Source organism: Ochlerotatus camptorhynchus, unplaced genomic scaffold, assembly GCF_037179485.1.
Source record: "Ochlerotatus camptorhynchus isolate MF236.1 unplaced genomic scaffold, CSIRO-AGI_Acam_v1.1 ptg000687l, whole genome shotgun sequence".
Lineage (NCBI taxonomy): Eukaryota > Metazoa > Arthropoda > Insecta > Diptera > Culicidae > Ochlerotatus > Ochlerotatus camptorhynchus.
The window spans coordinates 208948-229511 of record NW_027041164.1 but is presented as its reverse complement, the minus strand read 5'-3'; the positions used below and the strand labels follow the sequence as shown (position 1 = coordinate 229511).

General features: G+C 41.1%; 1 protein-coding gene across 1 annotated transcript; it reads right to left on the bottom strand.

Moving 5' to 3' along the window:
• Positions 1 to 54: 54 nt before the first annotated feature.
• LOC135714656 (uncharacterized) lies at positions 55 to 5251 on the bottom strand. The gene is made up of 2 exons (XM_065238038.1): positions 174 to 5251; positions 55 to 115 (listed from the first exon to the last, which is right to left on the bottom strand). Exons 1-2 carry the CDS (start codon positions 5249 to 5251, stop codon positions 55 to 57), a joined length of 5139 nt encoding a protein of 1712 aa, XP_065094110.1.
• Positions 5252 to 20564: the final 15313 nt, after the last annotated feature.

The following is a 20564-nucleotide window of genomic DNA, read 5'->3' as shown; positions in this document are numbered from 1 at the left end:
AGCACGTGAACAGTGCCACCCATCTTTTCTCCTTCCTTCTTCCGACGGTCACTTCTAGCGGTCCGAAATAATCGATGCCCACGTTTGAAAACGGATCGATCTTCGCAGCCAATCGCTGTTCGGGTAGTGGTGCCATCCTGGGCATAGTTGGTTTTGCCTTCCGGATCTTGCACCACATGCACTCCCGCATCACTTGCTCCACCAACACGCGTAGACAAGGGATGTAGTATCGCTGCCGAATTTCATTCACTACCGTTTCCCTGCTACCGTGGCTATATTGTCGATGATAATGTTGCACCAGTCTCTTGGTCACCACGTGATCTTTCGGCAGAATGATCGGGAACCTCGCATCAAACGCCACGTAGTCAGCCGCCTCGGTCCGACCTTCCATCCGCACAATTCCTTCTTCATCCAGAAATGGTGATAAGCGATAAATCGGACTCGACTTTTCCAGTGGTAAATCTTGAGCTACAGATGAATCCCGATTCTTCATGAGTGTCTTCACCTCGTCCGCGAACTCCTCTGCTTGCACTATCCTCCACAGCAACGATTCGGCAGACATATATTCTTCCTGCCGCAACGGTACCTCAACTGCTGCAAACGCTCTACGTCCAGCTTGCTTAGCATCAATCGGCAACGCTTCGATCGGCATCTTTTTGATCCGACGACGACAGTTGGACACAAAACGGAACACTACTGCTACCGTTCGCACCATCACCATCCACCGAGAAATATGCTGCATCCTCTCCATCAACCCCTCAGGCAAAAGAATATGATGCAGCAGCAGGCTTGCGCGTAGTTCTTCTTGAACCTCCACCACCGGACGTTTCTGCTTCGGCCACTCTGACACGTCTTTATACAGGAACTCCGGACCTCGATACCAACGACTCTCCGACTTGATTTCCGTTCCTTTTCCCCATTTCGTTAGGTCGTCTGCTGGATTGTCCTTCGTACCTACCCAGCGCCAATCTTCAGGGTTTGTGATGCTGAGAATCTCTCCGATTCGGTGGGCAACGAAAGGTTTGTACCTTCGTTGGTCAGACTTCACCCACGACACAACAGTATACGAATCGCACCACAGGAACCACTTCAAAACAGGAACAGAATGACTATCGCAGATTGACTTCATCAGCCGCGCGCCTAGAACAGCAGCTTCTAGCTCCATTCGTGGCGTAGACAGGTACTGCAATGGTGCCACCTTCGCTTTTGCCTCGATGAATGCGCAGTGAACGACTCCGCCGTCCTCAAATCGGAAATAAGCAACGCACCCGTAAGCCGCATCGCCAGCATCGGTGAACACATGCAACTGTACCGTATCGTACGCCTTCGAATCTAGTCTGCCCAGATAGCACCTAGGAACTCGGATCTCGTCGATCAGATGGAATAACTGTGTCCATTTCACCCACCGTTCATAATGTTTCTCGGTCAGCCTTTCGTCCCACTTGATTCCACTGCGCCACAAATCCTGCATGATGATGCGGCCATGTATGAGCAGAGGAGCCAAGAACTGCTTCGGATCAAACATACTCATTATACACCGTAACGCAATCCTCTTCGTTGGCCAAGCACCTTCCCGAATGTATGGCTGAAGGTCTTGCCGAATCTCCGTCGAGAAGATGAAGTTATCTCCCTCCGGGTCCCATAACATCCCCAAGACTCGTTCGAATTCGCAGGACTTGTCCACTTCTAGAGGCTTCGCCGCGCACTTTGGCTCTCCAAGCTCCTGCAGGACCACCTCCGAGTTACTGACCCAGTTCCGTATCTCGAAACCTCCATTTGCGTGCACCTTTCTGACATCCATCGCTAGTTTGACTGCTTCCGCTTCAGTATCGGTGCTGTCGAAATAATCATCGACGTAATGCTTCCGGACAATAGCATCTGCAGCTTCAGGGTACTGCTCGGAATGTTCGCGTGCGTTCAGGTTCTTCACAAACTGGGCAGAGCATGGCGAGCAACTAGAACCGAAGATCACGACATCCATCACAAAAATCTCCACCTCTCCGTTCGGACCCAGGAACAGAAATCGTTGTGCTTGACGATCCTCCAGACGAACCTTTGCTTGGTGAAACATCTCTCTGATGTCACCTCCAAACGCCACACGTCTCTCACGGAAACCACTTATCACAACTGGCAACGACGTTATCATGTCCGGTCCCGTCAACAGTTTATCGTTAAACGACACGCCATGTGCTTTCGCTGCCGCATCCCAAATCAATCGCACCTTGCCCGGTTTCTTCGGATTCACCACGTAATTCAAGGGTAGGTACCATTCCATTCCCTTCGGCGTCTCTTTCAACTCCCGCTCGGTGATGCGATGCGCGTAGCCTTTGGCGAGATATTCCTCCAACTGCTTCTGCAAGTTTTCTCGCACCCCAGGATTTCGTTTCATCCGAGCTTCCAAACTTCGCAACCGCTTCAAGGCCATGTCAAAGCTTTCAGGGAATCGCACGTCATCTTCCTTCCAGAGCAGTCCGGTTTCAAACCTCTCACCAATTCTCTTGGTCGTCTTTTCTAGGATCTCACGCGCTCTGCGATCTTCCCTTGACTCCAATCGAATCACCGAAGTTCCGACCTCCTCCAGTTGATAATTCTGCTTCAACGCTTCATCCAGCTTCTTATCTGCAATGCTACATTCTTCACACACACAACGATGATGTCCCAAGAAGTTTACACTGCTGACGACATTTGGACGCGGGCCATACAACGTCCAGCCGAGATTGCAACGAACTGCAACAGGCTCACCAGAATCTCCAACTCGGGAGTCCAATGGCGCGATCAGGTGGGCGTTGTCGATTCCAATCAACACCTTCGGTGTAGCTACTTCGTAACTGGGAATCTGTATGTCCTTGAGATGTTCGAACTGCTCCTTCAATTTCCGGGAATCCATCTGTTGTGTAGGGAGATCCAGTTTGTGCACCGTGCGGGCTTCCATCAAATCGTAGCGATACGGCGAATTTTTGGCGGAGATCTCGAGCGTAACTTTCTTCGACCGATTCTCTGTCCGCTGAACACCATTTGTCCAGCACATCTGCAACGATTCCACCGGCCCATCAGCTCCCAACGATTCCACCAATTCGCTATCCACGATAGTTATTGACGATCCTTCGTCGATTAGAGCAAGCGTATCAATCTTCTTCTTGCCGTTGTAGAGCGTCACTGGAGCCATCCTGAATAGTACTGCACGTTCCTGCTGACGATGACTGTTGCATTGCACTCGAGCTCGCGAGGTTCCTTCACTCGGGCCACTATGTAGCAGAGCATTGTGGTACTCCTGACAACCGTCCACTTTACAGGCTATCCGGATGCGACACGATCGTTGCCCGTGGTCGTACAGACAAAGCGGACACAGGTTCAACCGCTTCACTGTTTTCCACCGCTCGTCCAAGCTCTGTTTCAGGAACTCCTGGCAATATCTTCCATAATGTCCAGGCTTCTGGCAGACCGAACACTTCAGTTCTCGTTGCTGTGGCTGGCTTTGCGACTTCTGCTGCAACTGATTCGACGATCTCTGCTCCATCTTCGACTCCATCCGGCTTTGCTGGCTGTCTTGATTTCTTCCGTCTGTAGCATGAACGAAAGCCTTTCTTTTGACCTTTCCGTCCAACTCTGCTTTTTCGAAGGTCGCTTCCAATGCCTTTTCCACCAGACCCTCCATGAAACCACCAAACGTCTCCAAATCGACCGTTCTAGCGCGACGTTTGTAGTCCACCCACTCCATAGCATAATACGATGGCAGTTTTTGGACTAAACTCTGCATTAGAATTGGGTTCTTCAAGTGGTCAACCAGTCCTGCTGCCTTGAGATGCTGGGTGAATTCTTCAACCGCACTTCCGAACTCGATCACCGACTCCAAACTCTCCGAGCTGGGTCCTTCTAGCTGTTGAACTTTGGTTGCTAACCTGGTTGATAGAATTTCCGGGTTCCCGAATCTCTTCCGCAGCTTTTCAATGATAAGCGGCACGTTTTCTGGTAGCAGCAATCGGTTCCGAACCGTTTCCAACGCTCTACCCTTCAACGCGTCTTGTAAGCGAACCAAATTCTCGGCGTTGGTGAATCCACACGACAAGTTTGCTTGCTCATAAGCGCTGATGAATATCGGCCACTCTTCGGCTGCTCCGTAGAACTTGGGTAGACTCCGTGGAAAGACCTGACGGGATGCTATTTGGAGCCGTGTTGGTCCTTCCACAATGACTTCATCATCGGAGTCCCCGCCACCAAGGATTGATCTCAGTGCGTCATCATCCTTTTCAAAAGAAGGGCGTGGCAGTACCGGATTCGATGCACGCTTGGTGCTCTTCTTCGTGGTGGGCAGCTTTGGTGCTGACTTTCGAGGATTCTTTTCTTCCAAAAGTTTCTTGAAGCGATCATATAGGTCCTGCATATCATCTTCGGTAGACCTTTTTCGTGGAACCATCGGAATTGCACCCAAACTCTTCGGGATCTGCTCCTCCGGCTGCTTTTTCCTGCTTCTGTTCGTCGATTCTTCCACTTCTTCGTTCACTGAATCCGAATCATCTTCAGCATCCTCGTTGATGATCATCCTCAATTCGATCCTCCTTTTGAGCGCTTCTTTTCGTCTGGTAATCTGCTTTCGTTGAAGTTCCAGAAATTTCCGTTGGTTTTCCTCCTCGAGTTCGTCCAACTTGTTTTTCTCCTCCAGTTCGCGAAGTTCCTTCAACGCACGAGAACGTGTCGAGGCAGACTTTGCCGACGGTACACTGGCACTTTTCCGGAGTCCCCTTTTACCGATACCACTCGATTTACTCGATTGTACGCGCACGGGTTGACTATGACAACGATCAAACGATTTTAAAAGCTCATTCAAGAACTTTGCGTGGTCTTCTACTTTTTCCTTTGCCACGTCTTGATTTTCGTCTTCATCAGAACTTTCCTGCTCCTGATCTGATTTATTGCTATCATCATCTTGTGCTTGGGCCCTACTTATGCGACGTTTAGTCGATGATATGTTCTTATTTGCTACCTTACCGACCTCTGTACCGCTACCTTCAGCATTAGCAGATGGATGATCGATCACCACCGGATGAATCCTGGTCCGTCCTGGTGCCCCCAGCGACTCACGAATCGATCTATCCTCACCGATACAGGTCGAGCAGAACCATATGACCTCTGCAACGGATTCGTCGACACCAACGCACTCGAAATGGTACCATTCTTCACATCTTTCGCACTGGACGCTGGCATCGTACGATTCATTGCAGTCACAACACGGGTACTTGTAGGTTGCAGCCATTAATTTTGAGAATGTTGCTCGCAGTCCTTCGGATCGAGCATAGAAAACTATTTTACAAAGTATGCTCTCGGCGATACTCAAACTAAAATTTTAATACAACAAACATTAATCACAGATGCACTTATCATTAATAACAAACAACTTACATTAAGTTTTCCTCAATATAACTACTACCAGTCTCACTGCCAACACTCCTATACTCGGTTTTGAGGACCTATGTTGAAAACATTAATTTATTACATTTACTGACTATCGAAATACAAACAAACTCACGGTAAGTAGCACAAAATATCATGAACGAGCAAACCTAATATCGACCAACAATCAGCTGACGAAATCTACAAAAACACCAAATATAACTTTCACAATATTTACAATAAACTATTGCACATACAAAATTGACTTCACACTTATTTTGCTAATTAACTACAAGTGGACAGACAAATTCACTTCACTAAATTAAAAGATGAGAATTTCACCATCTCGTTTCGATCTTCAGTGTCAACAATAACAAATTGCGATGGCTGATCCCACTGCGCGATCAGCTGCATGCGCATGTATGTGTGCCATTCATTTTGGTCATCTTCATCAGCCGTCGAGAACTGTCAGTGGACGGGGCGTTCACGGTATTCGCCCATTCGCAACTGGGTGTTCACTTTCACCGACCGCAACCCTTTCGCAACCGGGTGCTCGTTTTTACCAACGGTAACAGAAGGCCTAAGTACTTTTTCGTAGTTTTTAGTTTTCGGATTTGAAAGATCGTCGGTTACAGTGGCCTGCTTACTGAGCAGAAAAACGCGGTCCCAGGTCCTTACATATCAAAGAGATTTATGGTAAAATCGCATGTGTATCGTGTATTTTGCGAAACTCGTTGTTGTCGTTGGTTCCGGGTTTGAATGGATACCAAAATTTGAGCAACGGTATTATGTGATATGAGGGGCTCGGTGGCCTTAGAGCAACCGTTTTTGCTTACTGAGCAGAACATCATGAGTCTAATCTCAGGCCCATCCACATTCAAGATTCGTCAATCGTTTTATTTGTTAATATGACTACATGGTAATAACAGCAACTCGGTGATTAAAAAGGTGCTCGTCTGCCTAGTGGCAAACGTTTTTGCTTACTCCTTCGCGTTATATGATCGTTAGGACATCAATTCAGTTTACCAAAACGAACCCTGCTGCAAACCCAACCCTCTTATCCAACATCCCAGTGATTCCTCGTGGAAGTGCAGAGGTGTTCTCGGCTTCCATCAAAGCGAGTGTCATGTCAACACAATCCTTCCCATTCCTTTCTTGACCTGTGTTCGGGCGCGGCCGGCGCTGGTATTACCTAATTTAAGATCACCAGTTTTTACACATTGAGGATGATTGCTAGTCCCAAGCATCGTCTATTGGTTCTCTGTGTAATTACAGCTGATCTGGCAATAAGAGAGTAGCAACCGTGGGCGGTCAATCAAGCTCAAGCTCAAGCTCAATAAGGGGCTGTTCACAAACTACGTATACAGAGTTTAAGGGGGGATTGGCAATTATCCACAACCCATGCAAATTAAAAATGGGGGGTCAAGAATAAAAAAAATTAAAAAAAAACTCTACGTAGTTAATGAACAGCCCCTAATTGTGGTTTGCTTAAAATTTATTTCCCGGAAAAAAGTGATCGTCAAAGTCCATGTCTTTTTCGGGTTGTTGTTAAGGGGGGAGGGGGTTTAACATACATAATTTTCCCAGTCTCATTCCTCATTGTGGTGCCACGCTGTCAGAAGCGGTAATGAAGGAAAGCAGCGCTGTTTTATATCTTTTCAGGTTCAAGCAGAATGATGTGCAACCAGTGGTATTAGTTTATGATGACTGGGTTTGGGGAAAACGTTTAGTTCATGAAAACAGTGATAAAATTATCATTTGCGCATTTTTCAAAAGTTTTTTAATTAAAACTGTGAGGTAAGGGATTTGGTGTAGTAGCCGAGAGAGAAATGAACACTTCAAGTGAACTCAATGTCAGGGTAATGTAATGATCTGAGAATACAATACAGTCAGTCTTAGCTTGAACTCACGAACGTACGGTCTATCCCTATAATATCCGAAAGTGGTCTCCGGTCGGTTAAAGTCTTGGCATTCTCCCTGTCAGTTCGAAGCCGTGACAATTGGCGACGAGGATGGGAAAGTATTTATTTCAGCAGATTTGTTAAGTAATATCCTATCGATTGTCGTATTTGGATTTTAATTTCAGCTATAAATGACAAAGTTACAAGCGTTCAAAACCTAATACTATTTCACCACACATATTTTTTGAATTGTACCCCAGTATAGTCGATAAAGACGTAGTTCTACGTCAAAAAGATATCAACAGAAATCTTGATAGCTTTTCATGGAGAAATTTAAATGCTTTGCCGTGTTTCTCAAAACATAAATTAAAAGTCGTATTTGTTATTATACCAAGTGGCAATGAATCTGTATTTCTTAATAAATTATGGTAAGTATGGTGAGTCAATGATAAGCCAACATAGTTGAAGCTCTCGTCGTTTTAAAATGTTCGTTCAAATCTGCATACTAATCCCAGAATCTTTCATGATGTAAAGCGTGTAGTTCGGAAGAATTTACCAGCTCCGTTAGGCCTTGATATGCTGACAGGTGTACGGGGAATTTACATGAACGTAACAATGGAGAACAAAACTTGTGTTTCCTTTGTAAGATGGACGGGTATCGGATGAACTCCTGCCCCCAAGCGGAAGGAACGGGAGAAGCCAGTATAACAATAACCAGTGGAGGAATGGAGGTGCGTCGTCAAAGGACAACGATAAAGGCACAGAAGAAGCGGTTGAAGTGCTGAAAGCAGAGATTGTGGAGATGGATGTGACGTCCCTGGTTGCTGACAAGAACAATGGAGAGGAAGCAGTACTACTGAGAAACAGCAGCCGCCTGTTTTCAAACATCGAATTAACGCGCATTACTACTACAAATTCGGGATATACTGTACCGGGAAGGAGCGGATAAAGAACGCAGAGGACGCCACGCGTATGATCAAAACTTTCTGATCAAGTAGGTTATGACATATGACTGTCATAATTTTCCAACCTCTCGGTCGGTAAGGTTATGCTTAGCAACGTGCGAAAAAGTCTTTTGCGCACGCCTTTGAGTGCGAAAAAGTATTTTGCGCACGCTTTTGACTGCAAAAAACTAACTTTTTCAATTTTTCGACACAATTTTGAATAACATAATGGCCTACTTTTCATAACTAAAATAACAGTGTCGAAAAGTGAAAGTTTTCAGCATCCAGTGTCGAAAAGTTCTACTTTTCGACACTCTTTTATGTGCTAAATAACTATTTACTTTAAACTACGACTCATGTTGAAAAATCTTCTTTTGCAACTTGTCTCATAAATAGCTATTTTCGCGCTATTAGTTTAGTTAGGTAAAGTTGGCCGTAATGTTAGTCTAACGGATGATAAACAAAAAACAGATAGGGGAAATCCGGGTAAAACCGCTTCTGTAGGTAATACCGACACCCTTTGAGTTTTCAGATTATTAGTTGTTTTTAACAACGTTTTTAGTAACCTCTATGCACACTTGTGATTGCCGTGTGAGCTGTCGTTATCCTTTATCTGTCAAAATAAAAAACAAATCAAATTTGGTCAGCATTGCCCCAACAGTTACTGTAAGCTATCGCTCTCGGGTTTCAACTTAACACTTTATAACATTCGATAATTGATGTGTGCCTCGTTGGTGTATTCCGTACGAAGGTGTGATATTTCAGTTTATTAACTCTCAAAAACTGTGTTAAAAGATGTTTAGTTCATTCGGGGTAAAATCGACACTTTTAGTCTTGCAATATGCAAGACTTTCAGACTTTGCAATATGTTCTGAAAATGTGAAATTTTTATTTATTTTTAAATTTGATAAGAACAAAAAATACGCAGTGCTCAGTGCACCCAGCTCGCATAAAAACATATAAATCTGCCATTTTTCTTCAGACGGTGAAAAAATCAAATTTTTGCAACTTGTTTTATGTTGTACGGATTTAAGTGAAGCATATGAATAAACCATGTCTTGACTACCGATGAGAAAAAATTCAGAATATTTGGATCATTTTACTTCAGGAAATTAAAATTTGTATAATTGGTTACTTCAAAAAAAGCGTTTTACTTCAAATGCTTTTTACATGTTCAACTAATTACGCTCAAAACTGTACCGAATACATAACCAAATACAAGCCAATATTTCAGAAAATATCATGGACATCCGACAAAGGAACAGCTCTTTGAACTTTTTCACAGAGAAAACAAATCGCAATGTTATACATATACTTATGTCCGGTACTGTATACAAAATTATGTACAAAGGATAACATACAAAAAATCAATGGTTCCACTGCCTCCGCCATGGAAGAATGGTTAAACTATTGGTCGCATTTTAGTTCCATTCTTTAACACAACAAAAGAAAGGCTCCTGTCCGTGAACAATCACATAGTGCTGAACTATTTTTGTTTGTAGCTTGAAACCAAATAGGAAAAATCTTCAAACTTCAGTAAAATCTGTATGAACCAAGCATTACTTGTCTATCTATTACTATTAGTGCCTTCTCGTTCAACTTAAAGCGATAGCTCGAGAAACTAAAATCATCATAAGCCGTAATAGCTCAGAAAATCGTAAACCAAACCTGATACTTTAAAGGCTTAGCAGATCATGTTCAGTAGATACCTATCCTAATTCGCAGTTTATGACCCAAATACAAAAAAAATAAAGACGAGAACATAAGAACAGAGTGGTATACCATCATCCCTCCTGTGCCAATGCCATGGTGACATGTTGTACGTTTTGAATTCTCATCGTCTTCACATTTTAATTTGTTTACTCAATTGGCTTGAGCCCCTCGTATCCACTTGCCGTATATATCACACCGAATGATCCCCGTTTCTATCCCATTTCCAGAAAACGATAATCACTTCCCCGCTGATGGTAATCTACATAGCTTTCCGAAGGGTGCTTTTCTTTCTTGTTAAAAAGCTTTTACGTTTCATGTATATTACTATCACTACCTTTTTTCTCCCGGGCATTTCAATAAAGGTGTTCAACGACGGCGAACGGCAAAACGATATCGCTGTGAATAGAACGTCTAGGATTTTCTTTCGTCGAAACCAAAATTACGGCACAAGAAGGAATGGAAAGTGCCACGACAGCACAAAAAGCGTTTCTAATTTTCTCCCATAATTGGGTTTTTATTTTCATTTCTTCCTCTCTATGCATTTCAATGCCCTTGCTACTACTTCTAAGCTATTGAGGCAAAATTTTCTTTATGCTAAAGTAATACAATTTTATACGATTACAGGAAGTGACACAGCACTGGTACATGAACCTCTGAGTTATAATCGGGTTACAATCCAGACAGAGAGACTTATAGTTGGGACGACCTATTTTGGTTTTATTGAAGTTGTTAGTTCCCAAGGTTGGGTTGTGGTGGTTGTGGTGCAGGATGCAGGGTATGTCAGCTTCGTAGCTACTATTCCAATCAGCGTTGTGGTAATTTATAACATTGAAACGAACGTGATAGCAAGTATTTTGCTCTCGGCAATGGCGGCGGTTATGAACTCCAATGCAATAAATGCTATTTGAAACTCATTTGCTCAAAATGTTTTCCGCATAAAAAAACCCCTATAAGGCTTCCTGTACTTCTATCTTAGTTCAGCAAAAAAAAGTTTCCGGTTTATATACGATCATTAGGAAAAAGGCATATACTTTTCAAGCTTGGCAGGAAACTTTTAGAACACAAGGGGATACATGTAATTTATCGCACCCTGTATGGTATCGAATAACGTTGGGTCCGACGAAACGCTACATCAGAGCGGAGTTATTTCGTCCTATTCTCTGGAAAATTACATCCTTGGATTTATGCCCTCTGAAAAGAAACAGACAGAGCCGAAAATGGAGAAAACCTAGGATTCCAAGAAATAAAGTGTAACCGGAGCGGACTAAATCTAGAGCAAATACATAATTCACTATATTGTTGCTCACTTTTTGGACGGTCGGAGTGGAAAGCTCTTTGGCAAAACGTAATGGAAGGTAATTGTTTTGCTTGCTTTATTCGGTGTAAATGTCAGCCGAAAATAATTAAAAGTCGAGATTTAGCTTCCCACTTGGTTGACTGCCCCGACACTTTCGGAGTGCTTGTAAAGCTGAATGACTATTTAAAGCTAAAAAAGGGACAGAGAAAAGGAGAATTGTGCAAGCATTTTTACAGAGCAGACAAATGCCGTTTATACAAACTAAGTATTTTCTATGTACTCGCACAGTGAGATTCACAACTTGATTGCTGATTCAATATGTAAGTCTTTTTATCAAGCTTGAATCTGTTATTGAAGATCTATGACACACTCTCCGAGAATCTTCACTACTATCGCACATTCGACAACCATCTTCATCTTCTGCACTAACGAAGTTGGAAAATAGAAACGACGACATCTTCATTTGACACCACTCAATACCAAATGAAATTATTTTCCCGCACCGACTGAGCTAGATCGATCGAGAATCAATTTATTCGCGCTGCCAACTTTGGCATTCCGAAATAGATATATTAAGCATCCTTCGAGGTGTATCACAGAAAAATGTGAAAAATCAGGTCAGTGCACACTTGAAGTTGCATCAGCTAGCAGTGAGCTGCATTGGAAGGCCAGGAGCAAACCAGTTTTGCTCCCCGCTCGGAAAGGGGACCCAAGCAATGTCACGTTCAACAACACTCCATCCTTCATTCTGCCAAAGCACTTCTGTACACACTTCATACGAATATACTACTAGCTGACTAGGAACGTCTCTCCATCCAACCACTTCCGACAAACAGTCTTGCCAACATTCCACGTCGAACGAAATTAAGTTTGCCTTCTTCCATTCTCTGATAATCGATCGAATTTATTTCCCGCATGCAAACGTGCGGTGGAAATATTTATGCCGTTCGTGTTCGTCTACCATAGGAGGAGCTGGCGAAAAACATGAATATATTTGCTCGAATCAAACTCTCGTCCGTCATGCTATGGCTTTCCGCAATAAGGTTGGCACTAATCGCTGTATGGGAATCGTGATTGTAGAGGAGAAGGTACGTTTAATTTTTACGGTCGAGAGCATACAGCAAACAAAATGGTCCTCGACGATCAGTCAAATTCTATACAATGCCAAAAGCCGATATAAAGTTCGAAAATCTATGAATTGTAGATTGCAGTAACCAAGAATTTGTATTGTAAACATAAATACAAACCATGCTTAAAGTTTGATACACTTAGAATCTAAACGCATGCAATCGTCTATTTCATAGTATCGGTTTGACAAAGAACAATATCGAAAGCATCAACAAATTGATTCTCCTTACAGATATAACTTACGAGAACGGTTGTATGACAAAAGGTCGCATGACAAAACGTCAAATGACTAAAGGTCGAATGAACAAACGGTCGAATAATTCTAAGAGGGACAAAAGGTTGGACGAATCAAAGAGGGACAAACTAAAATGGTCGAATTGGTTAAACGTCGAATGACAACAGGTCTAAGGTACAAAATATCTAAGGTACAAAACGTCCAAGGTACAAATGGTCACATTTACAAAAGGTCGAATGATTCGAAGCGGCGAAAGGTCAAATGGTGGTAAATTTAGTTTAGATCCCACTTGCCAGATGGAAAATAGTCGAAAGTACTATTTTCTTCGATGAACGCAGAATTGAGCAAAACACACAGCTGAGCGTAACAGGAATGATTTTGAGCGTAGTAGTGTGAATGATTCCTCACTTATTATTTTTTATAGGCTGAGCCGTTTACGATTGCATTCTTCTGAGTGAGCTGAGTGAGAATTTGACAGTTTTCATTTTTTATTTCCCTGCTTTAATCATAAATTAGCACCTAAATTGGTATTAAAATGGAGAAAAGAATTTTATTGTAACACATAAACTAAGTGATTTAAATCACTGAGCAAAAAAATATATCACTCAGCTATTTAAATCGTTAGCGTTCGGTTTTTAAGCAAATAATCCTGTTCTCCCTCGGTAGTGAAAATTGTTCGGCTGCCTTTCAGTGTATCCTTCATTCTTTTTACTGCTGTTAGTTCCGAGTCTAACTCCAGAGTCACTTGGTTGGAGGAATTTACACTCATATTCAGCAATCTATTTATTGGTGATAATAGCTATTTTGTTTCTGTGGTGCTTGCGCGAAAGAATGTTTTCCCAAAAAAATTAGTCTGTAGAACTTCAAAATCGTAGCTCCAGAATAGTAATAAAAATCTTAATTATATCATTCCACGATGTGTATGTATAGTTTTAGGAGCATTGAAAATCTTTTTAGTTACAATTCTATGATGCACATGTTATCATGAAGCTTTACAAGGCAGATGTGTTTAAATGTAGGGATACTGCAGACCAAACCACATTGCGTCTATATGACATCAAGATCTTAACTCCAGGATATTTTGGAGAACCTAGAAGACTTCAAGATCCCAAAATGATGTTTAATGATTAATGTAGGGACATACTAATACAAACCATGTCATTTAATGCAGAATAATATTTTTGGCCACCTCCTTGTATTCATGTGGATGGCGGGGAAGAGGTTTAAACTCGTGGCTTTGACGTGGGAGGTATAGATTAAGGTGGTTTAAAACATCGATCTTTCTCCCAAAATGTGTGCTCATTTGGATGCGAACTCACCCTCTGCACTGACCCTTTATATAAATATAAGTTATATGGGAATTAGTAAGGGGAAATTGAACTTTTTGATCTCATCGTCTTAGCCATTATGATTTATGCACTGCAAAAAATTAATTTTGATATCACATCAAAGTGAATGCACTTCAATCGTGTCAAAAATATGGTGTAATATTACTTGCCAAAAAGGACAAAATTATCATTAATACAGTGCATGAACTGACATTACGCTGCTTTTACTGCATTTGTTTATTATTGTGGCCATAACAATTACATGAGATTTTCGACATGATTGAAGTGCATCCTCTTGGATGTAATATTAAAAATTTATTTTTTGCTGTGTGGAAAAGTTTGCTATTTGTACTTATGTTAAATTTTCCCAGCTACAACTTTGCACAAGACCACTTTTTAATTGAATGTTAACCACTACGCCAGGGCCAAACCCCTATTACAACTCTATAAATAAATTAAAAAAGTGTATTAAATGTATAACTAAACATGTGCATTATCTATCTTCTTCTTCTTCTTCTTCTTCTTCTTCTTCTTCTTCTTCTTATTCTTCTTCTTCTTCTTCTTCTTCTTCTTCTTCTTCGCATTTCAAGCTTATTGCATATCGCATATTAGCTTATTGCGTGCTCTCAACTTAGTGTTCTAGATGCACTTCCACAGTTATTAATTGAGAGCTTTCGATGCCTGTACCATTTTTGCATTGATATGTTTGTGTGGCAAGTCCAATGCTATGCCCAGGGAAGTCGAGAAACTTTCCAACCCGAAAAATTCCTAGACCGAACCGGGAATCGAACCCAGCCAGCTCCAGCATGGTCTTGCTTTGTAGCTGCGCCTTTACCGACTGAGCTAAGGAAGACATTATCTATCACAATATGTGAAAACGCGTGATATCCACTAATTTCTCCGCAATTCGATACAAGAAAGGTAATCTCTACTTGGTTTATTGGTTGTTTCTAAAATATCATCTAGAAATGCAGTATCAATCTCTAAACTCTAAATTGCTTAAATATACACAAATTATACACATTGCGGGAAACTCCAGCTCTAAAACCGAATCAACAATAGAATTATTTGTTATTCAATAACACGCTTATGTACATGATGTTCATTTTCTTCCTTCTTTCAACCGTTAAACATCATTGCGATTGCTCGGAATCACGTATTTTATTGTTTCTTTGTTCAGCGGGTTTCTTTTCGGTGGAACATGCTCTGGGTCATTGCGACTCCCGAGATTTGATTGTTCCATCCGTCCTAGGCTGAGGGATGAAGGGTGGTGAAATATAATAGCTGGAAACCACGATAAGAAATCACAATTGCAATAAAACAATCGACCGTTGATTATTTTCCTTGGCAGCATTGTGATTCTGTTTCGCTTGGTTTAGCTGCAGCAACCCTTGGGAGCTTCCCGGGGAGGTTGGATCCGGCGCAGTGGCATATGGTGAATTGAATTTCCAGCCATGTTCCTTTCCGCTCACGTTTTGCACAACATTTGCGAACTTCAATGCCATGAGCAGACCGACTCTTTTGAGCGCATTAACAATGCAACATTGAGTTCAATTGTATAAGAAGCGTATTTGAACGAGGCAAGTATATTTATAACAGTAACCTGCAAGTATCGAGCCAATTAAGGGCAAACACTGAATGTAAACAATAATAACATGTTTCAGTTAGAAAGAACACGCAAATAATAAAAAAGGCTAGAAGTGGTTTTCCATCAGCATTAATTTTAATGTTTCTTGCACTCATTGAGATTTGTCACAATACATATAACGATGTTAAAATGACGAAAGGATAAATGGAATAAAAGATAAGATGAAAGTTGAAGGGACAAAATGTCTAAATAGGCAAAATGACAATAGGTCGAATGGACAAATATTCAACTTCAAATTCAATTATAAAAAAAAACTAAGAGTAGGAAGTCGAGGATTTTCCAACTCGAAAAATTTCGGGAATCGAAGCCAGTCACCTCCAGCATGGTTTTGCGCCTTTACCGACTGAGCTAATGGAGGATTTACTGTTCTTCCCGTGCATTTTTTTTAGTCGGAGGAGTGGATTGGCAGGCAACCGTCTAGAATGAGCATCTAAAAGATGCCTCTTTTAGAATCTTCTAAAGAAGCTTCTTTAGAAGCTTATTTTAGAATCATGTTTGGTAGCTTCTTTAAGAACAAAACTGCTTGAAATTAACTCAGTTTCATCATGTCTTCATTTTTAAAAATTTCAAAGTTATATTTTAAATATTAATTAATTTGAGGACCACCCTAATGGTAACAGCCAGGGCTCTACATTTTCGAAGCTCTAAAATGAACTCGTGTTTTTTTTTCTCATACATACGTGTTCGACGCTTCATTTCTATAACGCCTAGCTAGACTATCAGCAAGAAATGATAGTGAAAAAGAAGCACGCTTAGAAGGAAACACTGGCTGTGGAACTTCTCGTCGTTGCTTTGCTCATCGCTTTCAATGTAACTAACGTCGATTTTCTAGTTAAACGAACCTCATTATGGCTTTCAATCCCCTTTCACGAACACTCTATCACCGATCTTTCAATTTGTTTAAAATGCGTTATGTCCCGTTTTTGATCATTTTTTTTAGATAAATATATGGTTGGAAGATAAATTAAAAATATTACGTGTAATCTTCACGTGTTTTCACGTGAGAAATGCTTTAAATGTGTTATTTCATTTTCCGTCATATACGTCATGAAACCTCTGTTGATGTGTTTCATAAAAGAGAAAACTATCAAAATCGAGCGCTCTTTCGCTCATCCGTTTCACCGAAGCTTGAAAGGAAGACCAATGGAGCGACGGGAGAAAGAGAGACAAGCGATTGAACATTTGTTTGTGCACGCCGACTGAGGTTCTAGAATGCAGCGAAGCTGTTCGACTTTAACAGAAAAAGAAAGCCAGCAGTCTCTTCGTCGCATCGATTTGGTCGATTGAAGCTGATATTGTGACGCCCTGGTAACAGCCACCAGAAGGAGGGACCCAAGACACCAAACGTTGAAATATTAAAGAAAAAATAAAACCATATTGAAGCATTGAAATTGTATTGTTAGCGGAATGCTTACATGAAACAGCAAAAAAAGGTTATCATCCATTTAATTCCACTTCATAATTTTGGAATCCATGACAGATACGTATATCGACTGCAATGTGCAGTCTTCATCAGTGTCATTCCCACTAAAGACTTATCAAAAACTTAACCCCTTTGAGTACTCATCCCGTAGGTAAAAATGTCAAGATCACAGTCACAGATATAAAAATGAAACTAAAACGTGTAGAATCGGAACCACCAAAGATTTTAGTAAAGTAAAGGAGAAAAATCTATTCAAATCTCTAATAAGGAAAAATTCCCAAAGGCTTGGTAGCCATCATAATGAAGTAATGAAATTGGGTTGTTAGCGGAATGCTTAGATAAAACAGCAAAACAAAAAATGGATACCAAAATTAATTAAGTGGAAATAAATGGAAGATATCTTTTCTTGGCTGTTTATTTAAGCATTCCGCTAACAACCCAATTTCATTACTACTTTATGATGGCTACCAAGACTTTGGGAATTTTTCTTTATGAGAGAATTTAAAAGATTTTTCTCCTTTGTCTAAATCTTTGGTTATTATTATTATGTAATAGCACAAAACTTTGGTGACGGACCTGCTATTGCAATTTTTCAGTGTACCACATGGCAACACTAGTACTGGATTGTACTAGCATTTTCACCAAATGCACTAGAATGTTTTGGTTCTATCTCTTTCACATCTAGCACAAGCTTCTAAGAAAATTCTATTCCCGCGAACCACATTATTTCAATTGATTTCTTCGCCAGTTAGTCGTCAACCGGTGGAAACCAACGATTTTAAATTGGCTCACTACTTTACTAGCCTATTGGTCCCAAGTAAATCGATTAACATATCCCATTCTAGTAGAAAGTTCTAGTACGACACTATATTGGTTTTGATTCGCTATGAAAGTTTGACAGATAAAATGAGGGGCTCGTGGATTTTCCTATGTTTCGAGGGCTGCATCGATTAGTCGACAACGAACTAGATAGCTGGTTCCGGATATATGGGCGGAACAAGACCCGAATATCGCGTAATTCGGGAACTAAGTGGTGTTTGTCGGCAACCACATAACCGAATCAAACGAAAAAATCAGCAAATAAAAGGTATTATGATCACATTGAATGCTGTTGAACAAATTTAGAATCGGTCAACTATTTTCGGAGATATGGGCGGACAAGTTCCGAAAAACGTGGATTTTGGGAACTATGCCATATTTCTCGATAATAACTAATGCGAATTGCACGCAACAACCACCAACTGAAAAGTATCATGATCCCATAGCGTCGCCCATAGAACATTATTGAACAGGTTCAGAATCGGTCAACTGGTGCTGATTCTAAATTTGACCGGTAAGGAATAAAAGCTATCATGTGACAAAACAAATTACTTCAAAATATGATAACCAAATCAATTGTGGTCATTTCGAGCGCCGCGGACCACATTAGTCAGTTCCGGGCATGTCCCAGATGCCCCCGGGGAATTAACCAGACCATACTTGAATTAAAACCCATCCCAACCCAACCCATAATGAATTTTGATTTCAACAAATCGATTCAAGTCCAAGATATATGGAAAACAATGCATCATCAGTAATACGTATCACTCAAAATTTATTCTTGCCTTGCTTTCGACGTCCACATGAAGTGAAACCAAAACATGTTTTATGATGTAAAAAAAGTTGTGTCACCAACGATGGCTGACCCCATTGTTCACGTACGGTGGAGACATCTACAATTTGTAAGTGGGTACGTGAAAATAAGGTTTTCTGTCTAAATACTCGGGGGGGGGGGGGGGTTGATTGGTAGTGCATCACTAATGAATGCCCTTTTTACCACCGCTCATCACTTTAATATGCAGCAAACAAATATAATAGGGGTATTCACAAAGCGCATCGTAAACGTATACACCTTCGTAAATGTGTAAACTTCCATTACACTCCAATTGACCCTGATATTTTTACGATAGTGTATATGTTTACAATGCGCATAGTGAATACCCCTAATATATATTAGGGTAAACGCTGCTACTATAGTTGCGGTGCGTTAGAAGCGTTAGGTTCCTATAGTTGTGTATTAAGTCTCCATGCACAACTATAGGAACCTAACGCTTCTAATGTAGATGTTATTGCAATCTGGACAAGATATTTTGTAGACTCCGGCTTTCCCTAAGATATTTATTGAATCTTTTGTTGATCCTAACAGTGACTTCAGCTGATTTGTCCTGCTGCTGAATACTAGATCCAGGCCAAAACTTCTAAACTTCGAAATCAATGGTTTGGTAAAGTTTTTGTCGAAATTCACCGTTACCCGTTTTAAACCCTCAGTTACTGGTGTAAGAGTTGTGGAAATACGCCTAAAATGATCCCTTGTTCTTTTATCGATTACTGCTTGAATTGTTTTTTCATGATACCCATTAAATCTAGCGATTTCAAAAATGTGAGCTATTTCCTTTGATTTGCCTGTATCGCTAAGAGGAAGAGTTTGCATCCTGTGAACCATGTGGTGAAAAGCGGCCATTTTGTGTTGATGGGAATGGTTTGAAGTGCTTGGTATTACTCTCTTTGTGTTTGTTGGTTTCCTATAGATTTCGAAATTGAACGAAGACGTTTCCCTGATGATGAGAAGATCTAAGAAGGGGAGTTTGCCGTCTCTTTCTTTTTTGGGCAACAAATTCCTATCCTCCAGAGTATTTTCTAGGTTAGCCATGAACAATTCACATAAAAATGGAGAAAGTGGATTGCCCATAGGAGCGCCTTTAGTTTGTTTATAAAAATTTCCTCTGAAAATGAAATAATTTTCCTCCATACAAAGATGATTAAGTTTGAGATATGACCGAACTTTGCTTTTCCAAGTAGAATCCTCACGTTGCTTCAGAAGCCAGTCCTCTAAAGGCTGATGGCTTCCTTTACTGGTACACTCGGAAAAAGTGCTGTGACATCAAATGAAACCATGACTTCATCTTCCCGAATCCCTCCTGATGCCTGAAGTTGATTTGCGAATTCCTGTGTGCTGTTAACTGAGCGAGTGGAAAAGGGTTTAGGCATATTTTGAAATTCTTTTACTAGCCATTTGGCTTAGTAAGTGGGTGATCTTTCAGCCGAGATAATCTCCCTCTTCGTTTTCTGGTTTGTGAATCTTTGGTAAACCTTTGATCCTACATAGAATAGGGTTTGAAACTTTCAATTGATTCGTAGTGTTGCCAATAATCGCCTTGCACTCTTTCAACGTTTTATTCACATGTTTAACCATAAATACGAGGGGGTCCATCCTCAACTGCCTGTATGGGCCATTAGTAATTTTTTCCGTCATCCGATTGCCGTAGTCCTCTTTGTCCAAAATCACTACTGCTTTACCTTTCTCCGCTTTTGTATAGAATACCGGCTTTGTTTTTAGTTCTTTGAGAATTCGAATTTCCTCTTTTTCGGTTTTACTAATAGCGAATTCGTTTATTATTCAGTTCCAACCTGGATCGGGTATCAAGATTGGGCCTGCTTGTTTTCTGAAAAACGTCAGTTCGATCGTTTGTTTTTAAAACCCAGCTCAGGTTGAGGTTCGCACTGACAAAAAGTTCGGTTT